Source organism: Muscardinus avellanarius, assembly GCF_963383645.1.
Source record: "Muscardinus avellanarius genome assembly, chromosome: 2".
Lineage (NCBI taxonomy): Eukaryota > Metazoa > Chordata > Mammalia > Rodentia > Gliridae > Muscardinus > Muscardinus avellanarius.
Window position 1 is genome coordinate 11,314,638 of NC_137787.1, and position 23,915 is coordinate 11,338,552.

A 23,915-nucleotide genomic window follows, 5' to 3' on the forward strand; every position below is an offset into this window, starting at 1 on the left:
GGCGCAGTGGCGCACACTTGTAATCCCCGCGCTTGGGAGGCGGAGACAGGAGGGTGGCGCAGGTTGGGAGCCAGCCTCGCTGGCTTAAGAGACCCTGTTTCCAAATTTAAAAAGTATAAAACTAGGTCTGGGAGTGTAGCCCGGAGGTAGTAGGGTTTCCAGGAACCCCAGTACCACCAAAATATAAATAAATAAATAAATAAATAAATAAATAAATAAATAAATAAATATAAAACGCCATTCTCACTGGAGTGTATCTTGAGCAGACAATCTGGGGCATTATTTGTTTGTTGTTTGTTGTTGCAACTGGGGCATTTGTGACCGCTCCCCCTGCAGGCCCCCACGCAGGCCTCCGAGGGATGGCCACCGCCTTGGACTTGAAGTTTCCCTGTGCTCAAGGGCTCTAAAGCGGGGAGCAGGAGTGACCGCGCTGTGCACCACGGGTCACTATCACTACTACCAACTGCATTACGACGCGGGACTCTAAGGCACCAATAAAAGTATCGAATTTTCAAAATATAAAAAGAAAAATGACTTATGTAAAAACAATTAACAACAAGAAAGAGAAATGCGAGGACCCCAAACCGTAAAGTCCTAGTGAGGGAAAAGAGTTGGGTGGGTCGTTGAGTGATTGACCTCGACAGGGTAGGAGAACAAGAAATCACATCCCATCCGGAGAGGCAGTCGCGGGAAAGGTGCGCGACCAGCGGGGAGAGCGGGAACTGCGGGAGCCAGCGCTCCAAGTGGGAAAGTGGGCGAGGACTCCGGGGCTCAGACCTGCTGAGCCGGGCCGGGAGGCCAGGGGAGGGGAGGCGGCGCGGCGGGGAGAGGCGAGCTGCCCGAGTCACCCCTGCGGCGGGGCGCCTGGAGGATGCTCACAGGCAGCCTGGGCTGCTAAGACCCACCGCCGCGGAGGCGGCCGCAGCCGGGCAGGAGGCTCTGAGGTTGGCCGGGCGCTGGGAGGACCCGAGCGCCGGGAGGGGAGCGCGGGGAGGTGGCTGCGCGCCGCGCTCCCCGGCCCCAGCCCGCACCCGGTCCCCGCATCGCGCCGGCTCTGCGAGCCCGGTTCTCGCGCGCACCACGACTTCCCTGCCTCCGCCTTGCTCAGCGCACCGACCAACAATGGATGGCACCTCCCTGCTCTTGGTACCAAGGTAAGGCTCGCTTCCCCGAAGTCCAACCCAAGGTCCTTCCAACTCCATTCCGGGCTCCGCGTCGCTCACAAACTTGCCCTGGGCCCCCTCGATTTGCGAGGGGCGGGCTGGCTGGCTTGGAGGAGACTGGGGTCTCCGGACTGGACAACAGGTCCGGCACAGGGTGTGGGAGCCGCTCCCGGTGGTCCCTGCGGGATGCCCCTCGGGGCGCGGTGCTGGGTGGGGCCTGCGCGCTGGAGCCAAACTGGGTGGGGGGCAGCCGGGTGCCGCCTCTAAGTCCCTAGGACCTAGGGCTTCTCTGCCCCGTGGTGTACCCAGGAGCCAGACGTTGCGTGGATGCGCTTCGGAGAGGCTGTATGCCCGGTGGGAATGGTTTTCAAGGTAGGGATAACAGGGAAGGGAGGACTTTTCATTTTGACCTGAAGGGGTGGTCTGGTGTTGTTGGGGTGGGCAGTGGTGGCTGCAGATGGGGCAGATGACCCCAACCCCTGCCTGACGGAATGCTCTCGTCACATCCGATGAGAAAGAACTGGGCTCCTTCCAGTCCACCCCTTTCCCTGTTTTATATCCCCTGCCAGTTAAGCCTTTAACACCCCGACCCTGAGCTTTCTCGGAGGGACTCCCCAGCCCTGGGGTCACCACTCAGCCAGGACCCAGGTTAGGGAAGTCACCTAACTTGTCAGGCGCCAGCGAAGGGTTTGGTGTGGTCCGAGTCTCCTCCTGTCTCTTTCTCTCCCTTCGACCCCTGTGCTACACTCCTTTGGATAAGGTCTGAGAATCCAAGAATCTCAGATTTTCCTTTCTCGCCCCACACCTCTCAGGGGTCACCTGTGAATGTGAGCTGACTGTTCACCAGCGGAGTAAGTTGCTCTGTGTTCTAGGAGCTCTGCCAGAGCTGGGAGAGTTCACACCCAGAGAGAGGGACAATTGAACATAGGGCAGGGGTCTCTGGCTCCGGCCTGCCCAGCCAAGCTCGCCATCTGGAATCAGTGATGATCTCCTGGTCATCTTTTACCCACCCCCACCCCCCAAGTCTAGGCAGTCTAGCTGAGAATACCAGGCATGGAATAAACACTTTAAGCTTGGATACTTGGAGACAAGACCCCAAATCCACAGGCACACACCTAGATGATATGATATTGCAGACCAGGTTAGAGACTGCCTTTTCAAGTCTCGGAGCCCTCCATCTGCAGACCTGAAGCATGTATATTCAGGGATGAAACAACCAGTGTGTCCTCTTTGCTGAAGCATTCCTCCACCACCAGGTAACAAAGCCCTTTTCAGCAGCTCCTAAGTGAAAAGTCTCTAGCCCTCTGAAACAAACCTGTGAAAAGACCAAGCCTTTCCCCTCTGTCCTAAGGCATAAAGAAGAAAGCACCGCTGACTTTTAGGTATAAATGTAAAGCATTCCGAAAGTCGAGTTAATTGGAGGTTCACTTTCTACACCCATCCATTCTACTGCCTAGGTAAATAGGGTTTAGACTTGAAATGGTGAACAAGTGTTCTCAACATTCCAATCGAGAGGCTTTTGACAGATTGCATCGTTTAAATCCAACTTTACAGACCCGTATGGCTGTGTCTCAAATATAATTTATTCTTACTCTAATACTGGGACATTTTCTGAAACATTAGAAACACATGGTGCCAGTGATTTCTTAAAATTATTTCTATTGCAGTGTTATAAAAAGACATTATACAGAACCAACTAACTGTAATGATATTACTCTGTATCTTATTGTAGACTATTAAAATCTTCATAGAGATTTAACATAGGCTGCAGGAAATTAAAGTTTTGGAATATGCCCACTTATGCACCAAGAGACATCACAGTTTTTTACTGCTCAGTGTAGTAATTTCACCTATTTTTAATTGAAAATCATAGGCATGTATACTGTGTGTGTGTGTGTGTGTGTGTGTGTGTGTGTGTGTGTGTGCACGTGCACATGCTGTACTGGGAATTAAACCCAGAAGCATTCTACCTCTGAGCTATACCTCTGGTCCTTTTTACTTTTTTATTTTAAAACATGGTCTTAGTAGGTTGCTAAGAGTCTCAAGCGACTGCTGAGTTTGTCCTCAAAACTGTGATCCTCCTGTCTCAGCCTCTCAAGTACTGGGATTACAGTTGTGTACCACCAGCCCAGCAGGCATTTAAATTTTATATATGCTAAAAGTAAACTAGAATTTGAACTGATGTGTACAGATCATGCATCGGTCATAGGACTTGTCCACAAAACCTTGACTTCTAAAGGGTTGCTGATTGAATAGTATAAACAAGTGTCTTCAGGAAAATGGCAGCAGTCAAGAAATATTAAATAAGTATTGGTCAAGGCTCACATTTTCAAAAATCTGAGTCATTTTCAGCATCTAATAAAATTAAGTTGGTGATTATACATTTGTTTCTCTTAAGAATTAAAAAAATTAGAAATTCTGTTTAATTGGATAGAGAAGACAAAATGATTTAGTAAGACAGGAGGATGATTGTAGAATATATTTTTTCTGTCGGACTTTTTATGTTCTTAATATTTTCAATTAAATAAAGATATAAATGAGATTTTAATCAAGCAATATTCTATGAATATTAATCTTTAATTTGACTCACCTACTTTAGAAAGTTTAAAGTGTTTTTTAAAATGTGGGTTATTCTTGGAATTATTATACTGTATTACCTTCTTTCTGTGAAAACTTCAGTTCATTTTTGCCATGATTATTCTTTCAAATGCACTACAGATTTTAAAAATCACTGGTTATCAAAGCTAAAAGATGTTTCCAGAAAGAAAATTAAGCTCTAGAGAAATTAAATCTTGCCAGTTAGTGACGTACAAGTGTTTTCTGACTAGTAGTCAAGTTCAAAGACAAAAATATTAGAGGGAAGCTTTTGGTTTTTTGGGGGTGTTACATCTAAAAGTTTTGGTAGAATTCCTTTAGTCCTCGAGTTTATTTAATTTTCTAAGGTCATACAAGTATATATTTGAAAAATGAATGAATTCAAAGCCCTTCCTCCAGTTTTTCTGGAGTATAGTTACTCCAAGACAGTATTTGCTCCTAAGAGAAGGAGAGAAGAATTTCCCTCCATTGGAAACCAATTTATGTACAGTAAGGATTATATTTTATTCTGTCATCCCATATATTAAATTATTTGATCATCATACCCTTTGACTTAATTATGACAGATACTATTCCCCTTCCTAACAAAAGCTCTAAAGCAAAAGGAAATTGAATAAAGCAAATCATTTGATTTTTATACCTATGCAAATAATATATAGCAGAGCTAGATGGTCTCCATTGTTTTTCTGACTTAAAATCCAGCTTTCATTTTGTATTGATTAAAAACAAACACTTTATTTCAAATGAAGTATAAAGAGATTTTGGTATATAGTTCAGACAAATATTTATATAATTCTTAGAACACATGGTGGCAGCCTCTTCTTTTAAAGACAGCAAGTACTGAAAATATTGTTTTTCTAAAATGGTAATAATTTCTCCACTTGAGAAAAATGAGTTTGTATTTGAAGTTTAGAAAGTGGTCTTCTCTTTCTTCCTAAGTATTTGTATTTTATGTGGTATAGCTTGGTTCTTTTTGTTTAGTTTAACTTATTGGATTTGATTTTAATAATAAAATCTTATATAGTACTTTGGTAAAAACACAACTTCATTTTTAAAAGTTTTGAAATGATTAGATGCATTGATATAGTTTCTCTGTCAGATTATTTTTATCAATCTGAAGTTTAACCCAGCAATATGTCACTAAAATTCCTCAGGATTTTAAGACTTTTGTCTCTCCTAATGTGAGTTGTAGGGGAAAAATAGTTTTTTAAATGGATACCAACAATGTCAAACTTTATATTAAGGTAAGGTCTTTTATCAGTAAATGCTTGTTGCATGACTATTTTTTTTAATTTCTACAAAAGGAGAAATGCAAATGTATACGTACATTTCTGTGTTTTAGTTGTGTGAAATTCTGAGATTCTGAGATTCTGAGACAGGTTTGATCGATTGCCCCTAATTTGAGGAGCAGATGTGAGTGTGAGATGCAGCCTTCCATGTCCACTTGAGATAATGCCTTCTCCTGGAATGCATCCTTGAGATCCTTCATCCTGGACGGCATCCTCTCCTCAAGCCCAGCACTAGGTCGCAGCCACATAGCCCCGTTCATAGACATCAGGGTTTAAACATCCAGGGGTACCATTTGCCACAGAAAGAGACACTAGGAATTAGTGAGTCCAATGTTGAGGCCTCTGGAAACCCACCTTGCTGCTGGGTAATGGATCTGTGGTGGAGAGATAGAAAATTCTGAAAGCAGTTTCTAACAGAGAACTTTATTTTTTAAGAAAAAAAAGTCTTGAATTTCACCATTAACACTGTAATTTAGGCAAATTGTATGGGTTCTCAGCCTCCATCCATGTGATTCCTTTAGTAATATATGTGCGTACTTGTTACAAATTATTAATTTGTAAATGAGCTATTTCTAATGCACCTTGGTTATAAGAAGTCTCCTTTGACTAGCACTACTCATTTGAACACCGATTTTCTCTATGTGTGAGAGTTTCATCGCCAAAGAATCTTTAGGAAAAGAAGAAACAAATGATAAATTTAGAAACTTGGCATTTAGTCCTCATCTATTCCTTCCGGGGGAAGGAATAGCTTCTGTGACCGCCTGGCTACCCCAGCTATACTGATTTGCTATGTCCTTTTGCTTCTAAATTTTGTAATGCAGTGGCCTCTATCATGGCCGTGACTCTCCATTGAGCATTATACGGATAAAGACTTCACCCTCTTGAAAGAGAGAGAGATGAAACCAAGGCCTGAAAAGAGACAGAAGCAATACTCTCTCGTGCAAAAGAATGCTAGGCTTGGTTTGTTTTTAATGTTACTCTGAACAGGGAGAGAAACAGAATCCTTATAGAACATGTAATGAGAACTCACTCTTTTGTATATCAGATAGCCCAGTAATTGAAGTCTTGGTCCTGCCACATATTTGTTATTGATTATCTATTTTGCTTGCCCGCTCTGTTGTTTATTTGCAGCATCTGGAATGTGTGCCCAGTAAAACACTTCAAATGCTTGAAAAGGATGCTGTGAAGTTGAATTGAGATAGCACGTGTGAAGTGCGAGGGGTGGTGCTACATTTGGGGATTTCTACCTATTGTGGTTAAAAATTACTCTAAATATGACCCATAATAAATTTTGGAAATCAAAACTAGTAAATAGTTCACATAATTCAGCCATGCAACCTTCTTTATCTGATAGTAGTATAGCTACTCTGGCTTTCTTTGGGTTTATTTTTCTATTCTTTTGCTCTTAATATACTGATATTTTCATATTTGAAGTTATTTATTGTGGTCAGAACACTGTATCAGATGCTTTCATTTCATCTGATAATCTCTTTCTTTCAAGTGATGTAATGAGACATTCACATTTATTAGGACTCTACATGGGGATGGATCAAAGTCTACCAGCCATCTGGCTATTTCCTATTTCTGCCATCTGTTCATTGTTCCTTTTTCTTTTCTGCTTTACTTTGGGTTATGAGAATATTTTTTATAATTCCATTTTATCTGCTCTCTTGATTTACTGCTAATATTTGGTTTAAAAAACAGGGTTATCCCAGGACTTAGAATGTATAAGGTTTGTTAATCATTGTCTATGTTCAAATGAAAATATGCCATTTCACATCCAGTGTATAAATTATGAATTCTCTCCTCTTATCCTTTGTCCTATTGTTGCTATATATTTTCTTTGTTAAAATGTTAAAAACAAGCTGGTTGAGGTGGCACACGCTTGTAATCCCTGCACTTGGGAGGCTGAGACAGGAGGATCCCACAGGTTCGAAGCCAGCCTCAGCTACTTAGTGAGGCTCTCAGCAACTTAGTGAGACCCTGTTTCCAAATAAAACATAAAATAGTTCTGGGAGTCTAGCCCGGAGGTAGAAAAGCCCCTGGTTTCCACCCCCAGTACCACCAAAAAATAAATAAATAAATAAAAATGTTAAAAATTTACTTTAAGTTATTATATTTGCTTTAAACCAGATATGTTCGAATAATTAGAAATAAGAAGCAAATTTTATTTACCTTCATTTATTGTGCATCTGTCATCTCATTTGTATAGATGCAAATCCTGCCTGGATTGCACAACTCTGTCCAAAGATCTTCCTTTTCTGTTTCCTGTAAGGCATGGCTGTCTGCAATGAATTCTGTTTTTGTTTGTCTAAGAAAGTCTGTATCTCCTTGACTTTTGGATACATACTTTTTATGAATAGAGTTCTACATTGGTAGCCAGTTTCATCTTTCACTGTTTTAAAGATATTTAAAGAGGCTGTTGTCATTCTTACCCTTGTTCCTTATCTTGTGTCTTTTACATAACTCTTTGTGACTTCAAGTTTTCCTTGTGTCTTGTTTAGAGAAATTTGCATGTGATTTGCCAAGGAATGTGCATGTATATGTCTGTGTGTTGTATCTGCCCTGCCTGACACTCTCAAAATGTCTTGATCTGGAACTTGCCTGTTATTAATTCTGGGGGAAAAAACCAGGAATGATTGCTTCAACTATATGCCCTACTCTCTTCTGATTCTCCTTTTTCCTTCTAGAATTTCAATCCCACATAAATTAATTAGCATACATCTCTTGCATGCTGTCTTATGGTTTTATATTTTGCTCCTTCTCTCCTCCTCCACCACTTTTTCCTTTCCTTCCTCTTCTTCCTCCTTCTCCTCCTCCTCCTTCTTGTCTTCCTCTGCTTCTCCTCTTCATTTTTTCCTTCTCTTCTTCATCTCCATCTCCTTCTATTTCTTTTGTTTAAGGCAGGTAACTTACACTGACCTGCTTTAGAGTCGATTGATCATTTCCTTAGTTGGGTTGATTCTATAGATGTATTTGTCAAAGCCATTCTTCAACTGGTTGCCATGTTTCCATTTTATTTTATATTAGTTTTATATTTCCACGTTAGTTCCCCATGTGATCTTTCATGCTATCCACCTTTTCCATCAGAGCCATTAAAATAAAAAGCATTATTTTCAATTTCTTGCCAGATAATCATAACATCCATGAATACCTGAGTTCACTGTTGTTGGTTTTTTAATCCCTTGAATGTTTTATAATTTTTTTTCTTAATTTTCACGTCTTGTAATTGTTTTTGAGAGTCAGGAATCTTGTGTAGGATACTAAAATTTCCTATGTGGAAATGGAGTTCAAAGCTGTTACTTTCATTTCTTTTTTAAAGATTTGAAACCAAGGCTCACAGAGGTCAAATAACATATTCAAGGTCATTCAGTTAGTAAGCAACAAAGTCAGAGGTTGGACTCTAAGATGTCAAACTGCACGACCTTCATCACTTCACTATATCATTGTCCTTCTCTGTCCCTAATCTGTGCACAGTCCTCGTGGGCTTTTGAGAACTCCTTGTGCTATCCAACCTCACTTCATCTAGACATTTTTGATCCCCTGTTATAAGAAAGTTATTAAAGTGTTTAATGATGAGTAGGAAATGGTTCCTCCCCCTGATTAGCAAAAAATATCGACATGCCATTCTTTTCTTAATACATTTTGATTCAGTCTTTCTCCAAACATTATCTCTGAATGGAGAGCAGCCATAAAAGCATGTGGGTACTTCCAGAGGTTTTGACACTACCCCAGGAATGCAGTGGAGACGTCGGGAGCAACAGTCAATGAGCACCCGAATTAAAGAGTTTGCCCAACAAAGGCCCAAAGTCCAGACACTGTAACCTCTGCCTGCATATCAAGCCACGTTTCTCCTTGAGGAAGAAGAGTTGATGTATTCTGCCACGAGGTTGGTTTTTCTCTCTAAAAGATATTGTGTAGGCCAGTGCACCTCCTTTTTATTCCTTTCATTTTATACACAATCACATAACCAATTTGTCAAAAGAGTTCCCTGAACTTCTCAAAGCAGCCATGGCTCTGGAAATTCACATAATTTCAAAAAACATAAAGACATTATATTGCTTTTCTATTGCTGCTTTAAGAAATTGTCATAAAATTAGTGGCTTAAAACAACACAGACATTTATTATTCCACAGTTCTGTGTGTCAGAAGCCCCACGTGGCCCTCACTGGGATAATATCAAGATGTTGGCAGGATTCCTTCTTTGAGGTTTTTGTGCAAAAATATCTGCATTGTTTGTTTTTTTTTTCTGACTTTCAAAGCTACCAGTTTCCTTACCTCCTGACCAACTTCCTCCATCCTCAGAGCTAGCAATGAGAGCTGGTCCTCACATCTTATTCCTCTGACCACTGACTGACTCTTCTGTTTCCCTCTTCCATTCATAACGGGCCTTGTGATTACATCTGCTTCCTAGATAATCTAGCATAATCTTCTATATGAAGTCATTTGATTAATTCCATCTTGAGCCTTGATTTTGCTTTGTGACAGCTTCCAAGAATTAGGATGTGAATGTCTTTATGGATCACTATTCTGTCTGTTCCGGGCACTAATTAAACTAAAACTTGACCATCCTGGCTCTTGAAGAACAACTCGAGATTGTAACCAGAAGTTATTTTTTTTTCCTTCTCTTTCTCCCTTTTCTTTCCTTTTCTTTTATTAAATAAAAGGGAAGGGTGATAAGAATATTTTTCTCCTCTTTGATAAATAAGTCATTCTGTATAGATGGTTGAGCTGAAACAATCACTGGATTCTACAAGATTGTTGAAGACCACAAAGTCAGATAGATCATGGTAGATCTGGACACCCTACTGGTTCACTTTATCATGTGTTTGTTGCTTTGGTCATTAGGGTTAGTATTTTGTGAGTAGCACAAAGTGTGTTCCTAAGCATAGAGCAAGATTATACTTACTCTCCTCCTTGATAAAGATGTAACTATGATATTTGATCTAAATGATGCAATGCTCATGACTTTCAAGATAACCAATGACATTAGGTCCCGTACCACACACGAGGCTTATCTCTGCTGCATAGTGGTTGACAGAATACTAATTTGGGTGGTATGTCAACACAAGCAAAGAAAAACTGAAGATTCTATTTTCCAGCAACAATCACTGAACAAATATATTCTCTCCTGACACTTCAGGAATGATACAGTAGGAAAGACCAAGACCCTTTCCCCCTCCCCTTTCATGATCTGTGCACAGGAGAGAAGTGTGTGAATTGATTGGAGGTCATTGGGGTGAAAATGTGGAAGGAAACGCATGGCGGGTAGATACCTAGAACCCTCCTGATGCTAAATTTTCTTTTTATTTCCCAAGGTACATCTTTCAAACTAAACAAAAAACTGATCAATCCTTCTCTTATTTGATTCTCAGCAACATCTGGCATAATTGACAGGTAACCCCTGACTTCTTAAAACAATTTCTCAGAGGTACTACAAAAGAAGCAAACCAAATAATCCAATACGCATCTAAGAATGTTTCACTATCAATCTCACTATCATACACATGTACAGTAGAGCAATAAAAAATCACTTGTAAATATGTCCTTTGAAACATCAGGGAAGTTCTATATACGCTGGTAAATGAGAGCACATAGCCCATGGGCTATTAGAACCACAAAGGACTTTGGTGAAGACCATCTTGTTCAACCCCCTTCCTTTACACATAAAGAAGTCAAAATCGAGAAGAGTGACATGGATTTCTTAAATCACATAAATATTTAGAGAATCATGAATGAAGCTCTGAACTCCTACCAAGTGCTGTATGCATGTATGTGTCTATCACTCTGAGCCACATTATAATGTATCGTTACAATGCACCAACAAAAGTATATTAATTAAATTATTAATAATAATCTCTGAAACATAATTGGACACTCTTGGAATTTTCTGGTAAAACACATATCTGTTACCTTTTCTAAGTATATTGTTTATTTTTTGTAATAAAAATTATGTCTATATAACTACTCATGTCACCATTTCACATCAGTTACAATTCTGAGAAATAAATTCAAAGCTCAAGAATAACAACAGTTGAGAAATTTATGACTTGAATATCCATGTTGCTTTTAACCATGATATCGACCTCATGAAAACATAGGGCTATTTTCTCTGAGTTTTAATTTATGTTTTATGATTTTATTCCTTATAACTTTTCTGTTTGTCATCACAGAGTCTTACTGAAAAAATGTAATATCACTAAATCACTCACTCACTCATGAATAATTTTCTTTGTAAGCAAAGAAAAAGAATCATTTTCTAATATATTCAAGAAATTGATCTTTGACAAATTGAAACATGTGAAATGATGGTCTTCATATTAAATTATACTGTCTTTAATGATAGATTTCATCGGAAAGGTCCTAAGCCAATTTTTTAAAATGAGTTAATAATTTTTAAAAATTATTAACTGAGTGTGGGGTGGCACATGCTGGGATTACATCTGGGGGGCTACTACAGGAAGATCGGGTTCATGGACAGCCTCGACTACTGAGTGAGGCCCTTTGAAACTCAGGGAGACCCTGTTTCAAAATGAAGAATAAAAAATAGGGCTGGTGGTGTAGCTTGGAGGTAGAATGTCCCTGGATTCCATCTCCAGTACTGCAAAATAAATAAATAAATAAGTAATTAAAATAATAAATTAAAATAAAACATTTACTACACTGAAGTAAAATAAACTGTTTTAGAATGAATGTATATTAGGATAGATAATAAAGTTTTGTGAAATAGAGTCATAGAAATTCATAAATATGATGAAATATATGTTTTAATTATAATGAATATCAATTTATATAGAATATTAATTATTTTTGTGGCATTGGGGATTGAACACAGGGACATTCTACCACCAAGCTACATCCCCAGCCCTATTTTTTGTTCATTATCGTTGAAACAGGGTCTCATTAAGTCGAGAAAGGCCTCACTAAATAGCTGAATCTGGCTGTGAACCTGAGATCCTCCTGTCTCAGCCTCTCAAGGACTGGCATTACAGTATGCACCACCACACCCAGCTAAAAATATTATTATTTAAAAATACTTTATCCAGTTTGTACACTTTAAATATTAGCATAATTTTCTCAGATATCAGAGTGCATTGAAATGATAGGAACTTTAAAATATTTACTATTGCTTTCAATGTTATAAGAATTAAACACTTCCTCTCTTTATACAGCAGTATCAATGTCAGTTTTAACACATTTTCTTTTTTCTTACAAGTCTATGATTTTGAACTAAGAATGCAAAAAGAATGCAGTAAAGAACTTTCAAAAGGCCGCTGTGAATAGACTTATCCTCTCATTTTCAGTTTGACTAGCCAGTTCCTCCACTTAATTCACGTGGACAAATAATTTAAAGTATTTATTCAAGTAATTCAAATCAAAAATAAAATCCAGATAAAAAGACATAAAGAGCCAGTTGCAGTCTTTCCCTCTGAGTGAAATCTTGGTCCTGTTCAATGCGTTCATCACTGACTCATGCACTTAATATAACCTGAGAGCTTTGACTTTTAGTTTTTTCTAAACGAATCAATGGTGCTTCAAAATATCAATTAAGCAGATGTATTCCCTCCCCTTCTGTAATTACCAACAGGTCAGTGATCTGACCTGGCATTCTTTCAAAATAGCATCAGTCTTCCTCCCTTATGAAGGTGGAAAAAAAGGTGGTGACTTCATAGAAATCACATAATCTAAAAAATGAGCTGTAATTTCACCACATGAATCAGAAGTGTGCAAGAAAGAGATTTAACATCCGTGGTACCCAACGAAGCTGCTGTCACAACCTTGTTGACCTTCAGCCCTTGTAGGTCAGACTAACTAGTCTTGCAGGGGAGGAATGTGGACACAGAATTAATGATGACACCTTCCCCAGTGTTTAATCTGAGTCCAGCAGAGTCTCCATAGAACAAATATGAGCATACATAAAGAGGCAAGAGCTGGGCATAATGGGGCAAGCCTGCAAGCCCAGCACTTGGGAGGCTGAGACAGGAGGATCGCAGGTTTGAAGCCAGTGTGTGGGAATGTAGTTAGACCTTGCTTCAAAATAAAAAGATAAAATAGGAAGTGTAGCTTAGAGGTGTACTTAGAAGAAGTATAGCTTTTGAGTGTACTTGGAAGAAATGGAGATCAGAGATAGAATGTCCCTGGGTTGAATCCTCACTGCCACAAAAAGAAAAAAGGCATAAAGGTGGAGATTAATTCAAGTTTCTATCTGGAAGATCACGTAAGACTGATAAGGGATGGTTGGGAGTAAGTTAAAAAAAAAAAAGAAGCAAAGGTTCATTTGTTTGTCTGAAAGGAAAGAATAAAGCCTAATAATTTGCACATGGTCTTTTTCACAAAAGAATAAATGGAATCAGGAAAAGTGAATGTAAAGTAATTCTCTAGAAAGAAGTCCGAGTGCTATATTAAATAGGGAACAATGTTAGCATGATTGATTGGGGATTTACCTTGCAAAATAATAAAATAAAAATTAGTTTATTTTATCAGTATTTTAAAATAAATATTATTTACATAATGAGCGGCAATAAACTAGGTGTAATTGGACTGGAAGATTATAGTTTCCCCTTCAAAATTTTACATTATTATGCCATTTTGTGTTACTAGATCAGAAAGTGTCGATTCTGTAACTACACTCAACAGCCCGTCAATTCCGACAAAGCTCTTCTTAATTCTTTGATTCTCAAGTCGTCTTTTGTGTGACACATCCATCATGTCAGTCTTCATTGATTTTCTTTTCTTTCAATATTATCTGGTCTCACTCAGACTCCCGTTTGACAGGTGATTAAAGAGTTTTCCAAAATCACATTTTTCACCTTTCTGAAATCCTTCATCTTCTGTATATGTTGTCATTTTAATTGATTAGCATTTATTTAAATAAATGTCACAACCTCTTAAATCAAGAAGCAACCACCACCAAAGGCATTGATTTGATGGACAGAGACAGACGCTCCAGGGAAGTGGTTAGACATGTAGAGGGCTGCACGAGCACCGAGTATAGACAGCAATCGTTAAGTGGTTAATGAAACATTTACTTTCTTACACAATCTTGTAACTGCAGGGGCTGGCTTATGAGTAACAAGGACATTTGATCTTTGGGGGAACGATCGACTGACGTTCTTCGGGGAATTGCACTTATGAAAACCTTTTTCCATGGCCACAAACATCCTCTGTATAAGAGTGAATTATCTACCTGAGCAACACAAGGACAATCAAATATTTCAAACTCTTTCAATCCTCTGGGAAATTTTTCCCTATAATTAAGATTAAAGAGGTCTTTATGTCTTTATGTTTTCAAAATACCTCACAATCATTCTTTAACAAATCTTTTGATGAAGTATAATGTGCACATAAAGGCTGAAAATTGTAAGTTTATAGTTCAATGAATTTTCATAAAGTCAAAGTAGTATGATAGTTGCCACCCAGACCAGAATAACAGATTTATCCTTCAAAAACGACATGGAGAAGAGCCTCTCTCCTCTCTCTCTCTCTCTCTCTCTCTCTCTCTCTCTCTCTCTCTCTCTCTCTCTCCCTCCCTCCCTCCCTCCCTCTCTCTCTCCCTGTCACACACACACACACACACACACACATTGTAGATTGAACCCAAGGGGCATTCCACCTCTGAGCTACACCAACACTTTTTAATTTTGAAACAGGGTCTTGCTAAGTTGTTAAGAGTCTCATGTAGTTGCTGAGACTGGCCTTAAACCTGTGATCTTCCTGTCTCAGCCTCCCATTTATTGCGGTTACAGATGTATGTCACCATACCATCCTCCTCGAGTCTAGCTTTTAATGCATGGCTGAGTTAGGAGGGCCTTGGGTTCAGGTTTAGCCCCCTTTATTTGAATTGAATGTGTGAAAGACCATTGACAGCAGACCCTTGATAAATGTCTCTCTCATTCTCTTCTCTTTTGTAGAACCACAATGTTACTCAAAGACTAAAAGATATCAAGTAGATCCATTAGTTGTAAGCCCTGTGGTGATTTTCTGGCACTGTCTCTAGTGGCCAGGACCTCAGTGGAATAGATATGTCTATCTTTTATTGTTCTGTAGTTACTGGTCCCTGGAATGAATTCCACATGCTTTTGAGGCAGAATAAAGTACCGCACAAGACATAAGCATCTTTATATAGAGTTGAGGTCAAATATTAAATGGATGCCAAGCCTTGGGAAAGCAGAAATCTTTCGTTCATTTGTTCAATTCCAACGTTGACCTCTTTACTATATTCCAGATAAACTTAGCTGAAAAAGCACAATGAGTCAGCCCCATCGTCAGAAAACTGTCTTACCAGTGGGCGAGAAAGACAATAGTCAGTTGCACTGGTGGGTTTATAGGAAATTGTTATCTGTGCTCCAAAGGGAAAAGAACATGGTCTCTGAGAACATATCGTAGTGAGTGGGACTGAAATGGAAGAGTGAAAATCCTTTTAGGAAGGGTGCTCTGACAGCCAGAACTGCAGCTGAAAAAGTCATAGGGCAAGAAGGGCATGCAAAAAATTTATGCTCCAGGTGGGTGCCTGGAGCAAAAAACCTGAAGAAGATAGAAGAGAAATGAGACCTAAACTTCTGGGTTCAGACTACGTTAAGCCTTGGGGACCAGGAATCTTCCTAAAAACACTGTGATATTGTTACAGCTTTTCAAGTGACAGGTGCCCGGGAGCCCTAATTGAGGTAATACATACAGAAGATGGAACCCAATACCACACACGTTGTAAATGCACCATGATCAGAAGCCTATCGTGGGGTAGGAATTGTACCTTCAATAGCACAGCACTTGAGGTCAGAGGTTAGAGGGGAACAGAGTTCTGAGATCATAGAATCACCAGGAGAGGGCTATTCAAAGGTGGCAGCAGTCACAAAAGAAACACACTAAAAGCATTCCTTAGGTCTCAAGATGTGCAAGGACATCTGCTACCAAAGAGCTACCAAAAAGCTTGGCCACATGCCATGCAGTGAAAGGAAGCAACTGGGAGGATTCTTCCTCGTGATATAAAGATGCATGTAGCATCCTCTACAAGGATGCATGTAGCAAGGGAGGTAGCAATATCCAGGTTGACCTTCTGTGTACTTTGTAGACAGAAAAGATTTCTCCTCATTTCCTCCTCAATGTCAGGGAGGAGAGGTGGGAGAGAGAAAGAGGAAGAGAATGAAGAATGAATGAGGAGGAGACAGAGATTAAGGGGAAGTGGGTCACTTAACTACCTCAGGCTGCATCATACATGACAATCATGTATAGTGACAGGTTTTTATTTAAATCTTATGGAATTTAATAAAAAATGTTTCTCATACCACTTGCTAAGTGTTCAATAAACAGCACTTTTGTGTTCTTAAAATTTCTCAGCCTCCCTCCCTCTCTCTCTCTCTCTCTCTCTCTGGGTCTACTATTCAATTAGTTTAATAATCTCAGTTGGGTTTCTATTTTCTTCTCTAGGGTCATACATAAAGCCAAACTCTACTAAATATTGGACCTGTCTGTAGACTCCAGTTCATCACTGTTGCTGTTAACATCCAGTCATTCACTGATGTGCAACTGTTCCCTGCTTCCACTAAAAGTAGGACAGAAAGATCCATTTCATCTGGAAGCCCCGGTGTTCAATGACTCAGCTTCTGTGGGTACAAAAACCTCATTCCGTCTAGAGCCTGCCACCTCCTCATGGCACTGGCTTTAAGAAGGGCGAGGTTTCTTCTGCTAGGGGTCCTTCCAACCTGCTTGTCCTTCATTTCTCCACTTGCCTTTCAGAGTTTAGTTACTATAGAAATACATGATGTATATGTGTCACACAACCCTTGCACTATGAACAGCAAATAGCTAAATTCAGCAAATTCTTCCCACTATGTAGATATTGACAATGTTTAATGGATGCACAAATACAATTTGGTGGGCAAACCAGTGGTCTTGTTCAAGCATACACCAAGACAAAAGTTACCAATAAATACTCAGGGATAAGGATCTAATTGATTTGGTCAATGGGTATAAAAGAAATGTAAAAGACACCATTTCACAAAATATTACCTATCATTGTTAATACCTAGAATGTACCCACATTCTCCAACTTAACTGCTAAGGTTCTCTGATGTAGCTATAAAAGGGCAATAAGCATTTAAGGCATTTCTCATTCTGTTTCTTGCTCCTCTACCATCATCTATCTGGAGGTAAAGTGCATAGAAGCACAAACATTGGCCTCTGCGGAGGGCGGGCTCCCAACTTTACAGGGTGCGAGGGTGATTACTTAGAGGAAGAACAGGAATTAGTTTCTACCAACATGAACCCTAAATAAAAGCAAGGCATATATCCCTGATCATTTTCAAACACTTTCTATCTTCTGTTGATGCCTTCCTTCTGACCGCCATTTTTGCCCATGAATCATACCCTTCTGAAGGAATATAAATTTTTACAGATCATGTACCTCACAGAATACAATAGGAAATCTGCCATCATCTTCTTATTCAATACTGAAATCTCAAACACAAGGCATTTTAACTGATTGTCACAGACTTAATATGAAGGTTCAAAAGTTTGGAATTCAACCTGGCAAGAACAAATGATGAAACATTTTAGTAAAAGGCAAGATGTAATAGTGGATTAGATGACCTGTGAAACTCGGCTCCCTGATTAACTGGAATTCGTGTAGCAGATAAAGACCCAACCACTAACTTTCTGAAGCAAGATGCCTCTGTTTCCGGATTGAGTCATCTCTGTACCCTGCCACTTTACATCTACCTCATGCCTCAGAGGTCTCATAGGAGCTCAAGTGGGTTCATATCCAGCCTTCTCTTTTTAATTTTAGTGTACTTTTTAAAAATACTTTTATTGGTGCATCATAATGAGGTTATAATGAGGTTATCATAATAGAAACATGCATGCACACAGCAGTTGGCATATTTTCTTCCACTTGACTTATGTTTCCCATCACAGTATGAGCTGACCTACTTTTAGTTCATTCTAACACACCTGGCCCTTTGGGCTGGAATGTTGCCATCTCTGCTTCACCTGGTTAGTTTCCATCCATCCTAGAAAAACTATTTCTCACTGAAGCTCCACTTTCACTAAGTCAAATGCCTCTGTCTGCTCTGACATCACAGTCCATGGGAGTTACATATCCATACCTGTTCATAGGGTTATTTTGCTCAATTCCCACTGAGCCACTGGCTGTGGGATTGCTGGAGAAGAGTATCCACGTCTATGCATGCTCATTACTGTGTCTGCAGCACCTGAAATAGCAGTTGGCGCTATATCAGCTCTAGTATTTGGTGCAATATCAGCACTGGAAAATATTTGTTAGATGACTAAATAAAACATAAATTTTATCTGATGATGCTTAGACCAAGTTTACCTGTGAGCGCAAAGAACAGAGATTCTAATATGTTATTTGAGAGGACAGGAAAGGCAGTTTGAAAAAAGGGGCACTGAACCTAGGACATGAAAGCAAATATTTATTGCCTCACAAGCAGGCCAGCATATACATATAATATATGTAAGAATATAGTTTACAAATTTGTTAATCCATAAATGCATCTTTGATTGATATACAATAGATTGTCCATAATCAAATAAATCTGTTAAGGCATTGTATTCAGAAGGTTCATATAAATCGAGCTGCAGAACATTTTAATTTCATTACCATGGGGAAGACAAACACAATTAATATAATATTATACATCCTGCTTCCAAGTTGGTGCATTCCATTGGTACCATCAGCTCTCTGATTCATCCAAAACACTAAATTAGACTGAATTCCTCCTCTCCGATCTGTATTTTGGCTCATTTCTGTCAGCCCCAAAGTAATGAAGATTCTGACATCTAAGACCTTGTTTAAATGTAGCCTTAACTCCCTTTCCTAATGAACAAGAAACTCACGGCTATAGCCTCCTGGCACCATTCCATATTCCTGGTGCAGTCAACCAACAACAGATTAGTGTGCAAGGAAATTTTAAAGATTCCCTTGTTATAAAGGAGTTGGTTACAGGGGTGTAGTGACCGGAGAGGCAAAGCCCATGCTTCTCTGTGGTAAGAAGTGAGGATGGAGAGGGGAAGAAGGGTTGATGATGGATCCCCTGACATCTCCTGGCCTAGATGACCTTGACTTGTCCGTCAACCTCCCCAACCTTTAGAGATGCTTCCTCCTGACTCTAGGCCAAGAGCTCCCATTTCTCAGAGAAATTGTTCCCAAAATCTGGTATTTGTAATTTATTTCTCTGACCTTTTGAGGTATGCATCATTTTGCAAGCCTCTTGCCAGTTGTATAAACCAGGAAAGTCTCTCTGAAGGACCATAGAGCTTTCTCTTTTAAATGAAAACATCAAAAGCAGCCCCATCTCATGGCCTCTGTGAGACAGTAGAACTCTAACTTTTGTGAGCGCTTTGCACCAAGTTGTAAAGCCACCTCCTCTTCTTGAAGACATGAGAAAGTTTACTTTTACTCAGTTAACAAACACAGAAGGCTCATAGCCCTAGCCCTATTCTCAAAAAACTCTCCTATTTTAAGCAGAGCTCAGTTCAGGCTTCATCCAGACCTATCTCTCACTGCAATAGCCTTGAATAAAGTCCTCCTTGTCTATATATTTATGGTGAATTATAGTTAATATCTCTATTTTTATTTCATGCTCAGTCTTGACTTCTTCATCAATAGACCATGAAAAGGGACTGAATTATTTTGGTGATAATAAGAATGCAAAGAAGAAGATGGGATACAAGACGTATGCAGAAAGTGAAATCGGAGGGATTTGGCAATTTATGAAATCTGTAAGGAAAGGAAGAAAGAACTCATCCAGTAGGCTGCTGGATATTTAGTCCTGAAGCTCAGGGGAAAGCCTTAGACTGAATGTATCAGAGAGATGAGAAGTAGTAATAGCTCTCTTTCTCTTCCAATTCTCCTCTTTCTTACTGAATTTTACATCTTTTGATTGGGAAGTCTATGTTCACTCTCTGGAATTGGCAATAAAATTTTGCCTCTCAGATCTTGACTCTTCCTATTCCTTTATCTGTATCTGAAAATTTATGTCTATTTCTTCCACTCCTGGCTACTTTAACCATCGCCAGACTGGTGCAGGGTGTGGCTGGTCTCTTAGCCTTACCATTAGGAATAAAATCACACAAATAATGTTGGGGGAAAAAAGAGAATCTCATCATGATTATCTTATTTCTATATGTTTTACTTTCCCTTACCCCCTGAGTTATGAAAAAGAGAGGAGTCAGTGAAGAAGACTGTAGTTAGTGGACAGTTTGGACAATAAGCAGGAGTCATTGGAAGAGACAGTCAGCACTGGACAGCAGCCCTGATTAAATTCCCTAGATAATTGCTCCCTTTTCCCTGTTGCTTGGCTTCAGCACGCGCTCATTGGATAAACGAGTGTGTGAGTATGTTGTCCGTTCCGCTGTGCACTTCCTGACCTTTTGCAAGCGAATCAGTCATAATTAGCTTCACTGGGCTGGACGTGCTATTGCCTGTGGCAAGTACACGTTGGTCTTGTTGCATTCTGCAGCAAGCTACGAAATCATGGCTAAGGAAAGAAAAAAATATTGTTATTTAAAACTTGATGCCTTACTTTCTTGGTGGCATTTTTTTCTTTTAAAAGTCATCATTATTCAACCCAGACAAAACAGCTATTGCCCGTCTGCAGCCATCTAAATAGTGTGAAGATATTTTCATATTTACTTCCTCAGTGTGTATTTCAAAGACTCCAATGAAGGCTTTCCCAGAAATTTTGAGAAATTTTTGAGATAGCACTGCCCCTGAATTTCCACTGCTTCCCCCACCCCCTGAAAATGATACCTCCCTTACTGTCCTACAAATAGGGCAAAGTAATAAAAGCACCTGACTGGGAGAAATGGACTCAAAATTCTTCTGGAAATAATGTCCATAAAAAACATCTAGAAAAGGAAAATCCCAGGTGTTCTGTTCCTAAATATCCAGCTGCTTCATTCTTTTCTTATCACTTGCATTCTGCATTTCTTGATACTATGACTAACGGATCCTGAAATACACATTTATATATGTAATTTCAGGTCCTTTGTATGTTTTCTTCCCCTGATATTTAATGCACAGCTCCTTGGCCCCAATGTACTTTGGAGCAACATAGACTATGCTTTGAAATAAAAAAGTGCCAAGGAATGGGATTGGAAAACACGGGGGTAACATCATATTTTATGACCTATTGTGTGACTTTAGCAAACTTATTTGACTATTCTGAGTGCATATCTGAATGTTTTCTGGCATGATTCTCATTATATTATTTTTATGTTCAGAGAGAGATATGACACATATAAAAATTCTTACTTGATATTAGTAATAGTAAATGTAATTTTCTTTTTCATATTTTACTTTTAAATATTGCTTTTTTGTCTGTCTTATCAAATACAACATAAACTCATGAAAATTGGAATTTTTGTTGTCTACTTCTGTTCCTTGAGCACCTTGCTTTATTATTCGGAGAATAATAAAAATAAAAGAATGTGCACACAGATTTTTGTGTCAATTTATGATTGCTTAGAAGAATTATGATATTTCTCTTTATTTTGCTTTCAATACGGCTAATGGGAACTATTAGCAAGTTGTTAGAAAGGAATCTCATTTTGATTGGATGTTTCAAGAGAGATTAAATGCCTATGTAGTATTTAGAAGATTTTGCCTTAAAAAATGAGCTCAGAGCCAGGCATGGTGGCACATGTCTATAATCACCATGCTTGGCAGGCTGAGACAGGAGGCATATAGATTCAAACCCAGCCTCAGCAACTTAGTGAGGATCTTAACAACCTAGCAAAACTCGCTTCCAAGTAAAAATTAAAATGTGGTTAAAGGTATAGCTTGACTATAGAATGCCCCTGAGTTCTATTCCCAGAACCATAAAAATTTAAAATAAAATACAAAATAAAATAGAGGAACTCAAAAATAAACCTTAACCAGTGACAAGCAGGTCTGAGACGTATCACCATGACTATCTATTGTTATTATCCATTAAATTAATCTTGAGGAATCAGTAGAGAAGAATTCATCCATCAAAGCAATCATACAATAACCACTGGACATACTTACAGATAAAGCTTCCCCTTGGCTCCTGTGTTATTCAAAATTTTGTTACTGTAGCAAATATCTAACATCATCAACTTATCTCTTAAGAAAAAAGGTTTATATTGACTCACAGTTTGAGAGGTTCTATTCCATGGTTTGGTCACATTGCTTTGAACTTGTAACAGTGCATCATGGCAGGTATGTACTCAGAGCATGGCCAGGAAGAGAGAGGACAGGAGAAAAAGAAGACAAGATTCCATAATCCACTTAGAGGGCATGTCCCCAATAACCTAAAAGCCTCTCATTAGTCCTCACCTCTTTTTTTTTTTTTTTTTGCGGTACTGAGAATGGAAACTAGGGGCAGCTTACCTCCAAGCTACACTTCCAGCCCTATTTTTTAGTCTTTTTATTTTTGAAACAAGGTCTCACTGAGTTGCGAAGGTCCTAAGTAGTTGAGCCTGTCTGTGAACCACGATCCTTCAGTCTCCGCTTCCTGAATGCTGGAATTACAAGTGTATGCCACCAGCCCGGCTAGTCCCCACCTTTTAAAGCATTTACCACTTTCCAATAGTACCACTCTGGGGTCCACGCCTTAACACATGAGCCTTTGGGGGACACTCAGTATTCAAATGGTAGCAGTTCCTCTTTCCAGTTCTCTCACAACTGGGGTAGAGCTACATTTGAGACATGTATGTCAGATTCTCTGGGAAATCATAGTGTCGACACAATGAAAATATATGTTAGTAATCTTATCTCAAATTAGGTCTTAAGAAAGTAAAGTCTTGTTCTCTTAGTTGACACATCTTGGCTTAAATAATCCTTCACAAGGGAATGCATTTTTAACCACAGTGTTCTTCTATATAGGACACATTCAGTCCTACTCTGCTAGAAACTGGCTCATAAACTGACAGCCTGCTGAGCCTCCTCCCTGAGCTTCAATTAACACTGGCTCCTTAATTCCGAGCCTTTGCTGTACCACATAGAGGGTCTAGTGCCTGTTTGCAACCATAATTTGCAATAAATATTAAATTTACAGGACTTGTTTAGAAATATGTTTGTAGCTCTCTTGAACATTTATAAATAAGAAAGCAACTGTTTGAGGGCACCAAGCAGCCCAGAAACCATTACATAAAGAGGCTTCTGGGCTGTTTAGTGCCCTAAATGAGGTTCCAGCATCAACCTGCTGTGCCAATGGCAAGCTGGTCTTAATTATGAGGAAGTGCGCTCATCTGTTCAGCCCTGGTGAAATCCTGTACTGTGCTTCTCCCTGGAAAGGAGAAAAGGCAATTTCCAAAAACAAGTCAAGGTTTCTTGAACCTTGGCTATTTGGGGATTATGGAGCTGTAAAACATGAAGCGTGCATTTATGTTAGAGGCAGTTTATGGTCTTCTTAGTAACTTTCTTCCTTTGTTTTGATTTATACAGGGTACAAATACTTGAGGCTTTTTAAAATAAGAGTTGCATGCAGTTCTAATTCTGTGAGCAGCTGTGTTCTGGATACTTTCTTCTCATTATTTCCTTTAGAAAGTAGAAGATACTGACTCCATCAATTTTTATCTCAGAAATGGCTGCTGCTGGTTGAATGAAAAGGGTATTTACTGCCAACCTTTTGACACAGTGCTGATCCTATCTCTGAAAATAGATTGGGCTATGGTCAAAATAAGAAAATGTCAATCAGGCCACAGAAACTGAGATTAACTTGTATGAAAAATGCAATCAAACACCTAGTAGTAAATAGAAAATGTACGTGTAATTAGAAATTAACTTACACAAGAAAAAGAAGACTGTTTACATACTATCTTTTAAAAAATGGGCCAGGCGTGGTGGAGCACGCTTGTAATCCCAGCATTTGGGAGGCTGAGACCG

The 23,915-nt window shown here is 39.3% G+C and overlaps 1 protein-coding gene across 2 annotated transcripts in view; it reads left to right on the forward strand.

Moving 5' to 3' along the window:
- Positions 1–1,122: 1,122 nt before the first annotated feature.
- The window catches only part of SPHKAP (SPHK1 interactor, AKAP domain containing), a gene marked incomplete at both ends in the record, with an annotated part of 175,395 nt that continues 152,602 nt past the window's right edge, over positions 1,123–23,915 (forward strand). For both annotated transcript variants that reach the window (XM_080689986.1, XM_080689988.1), the window contains one exon: positions 1,123–1,154. In XM_080689986.1, coding sequence (XP_080546112.1) covers positions 1,123–1,154 — 32 coding nt within the window. The remainder of the gene's footprint in view (positions 1,155–23,915) is intronic.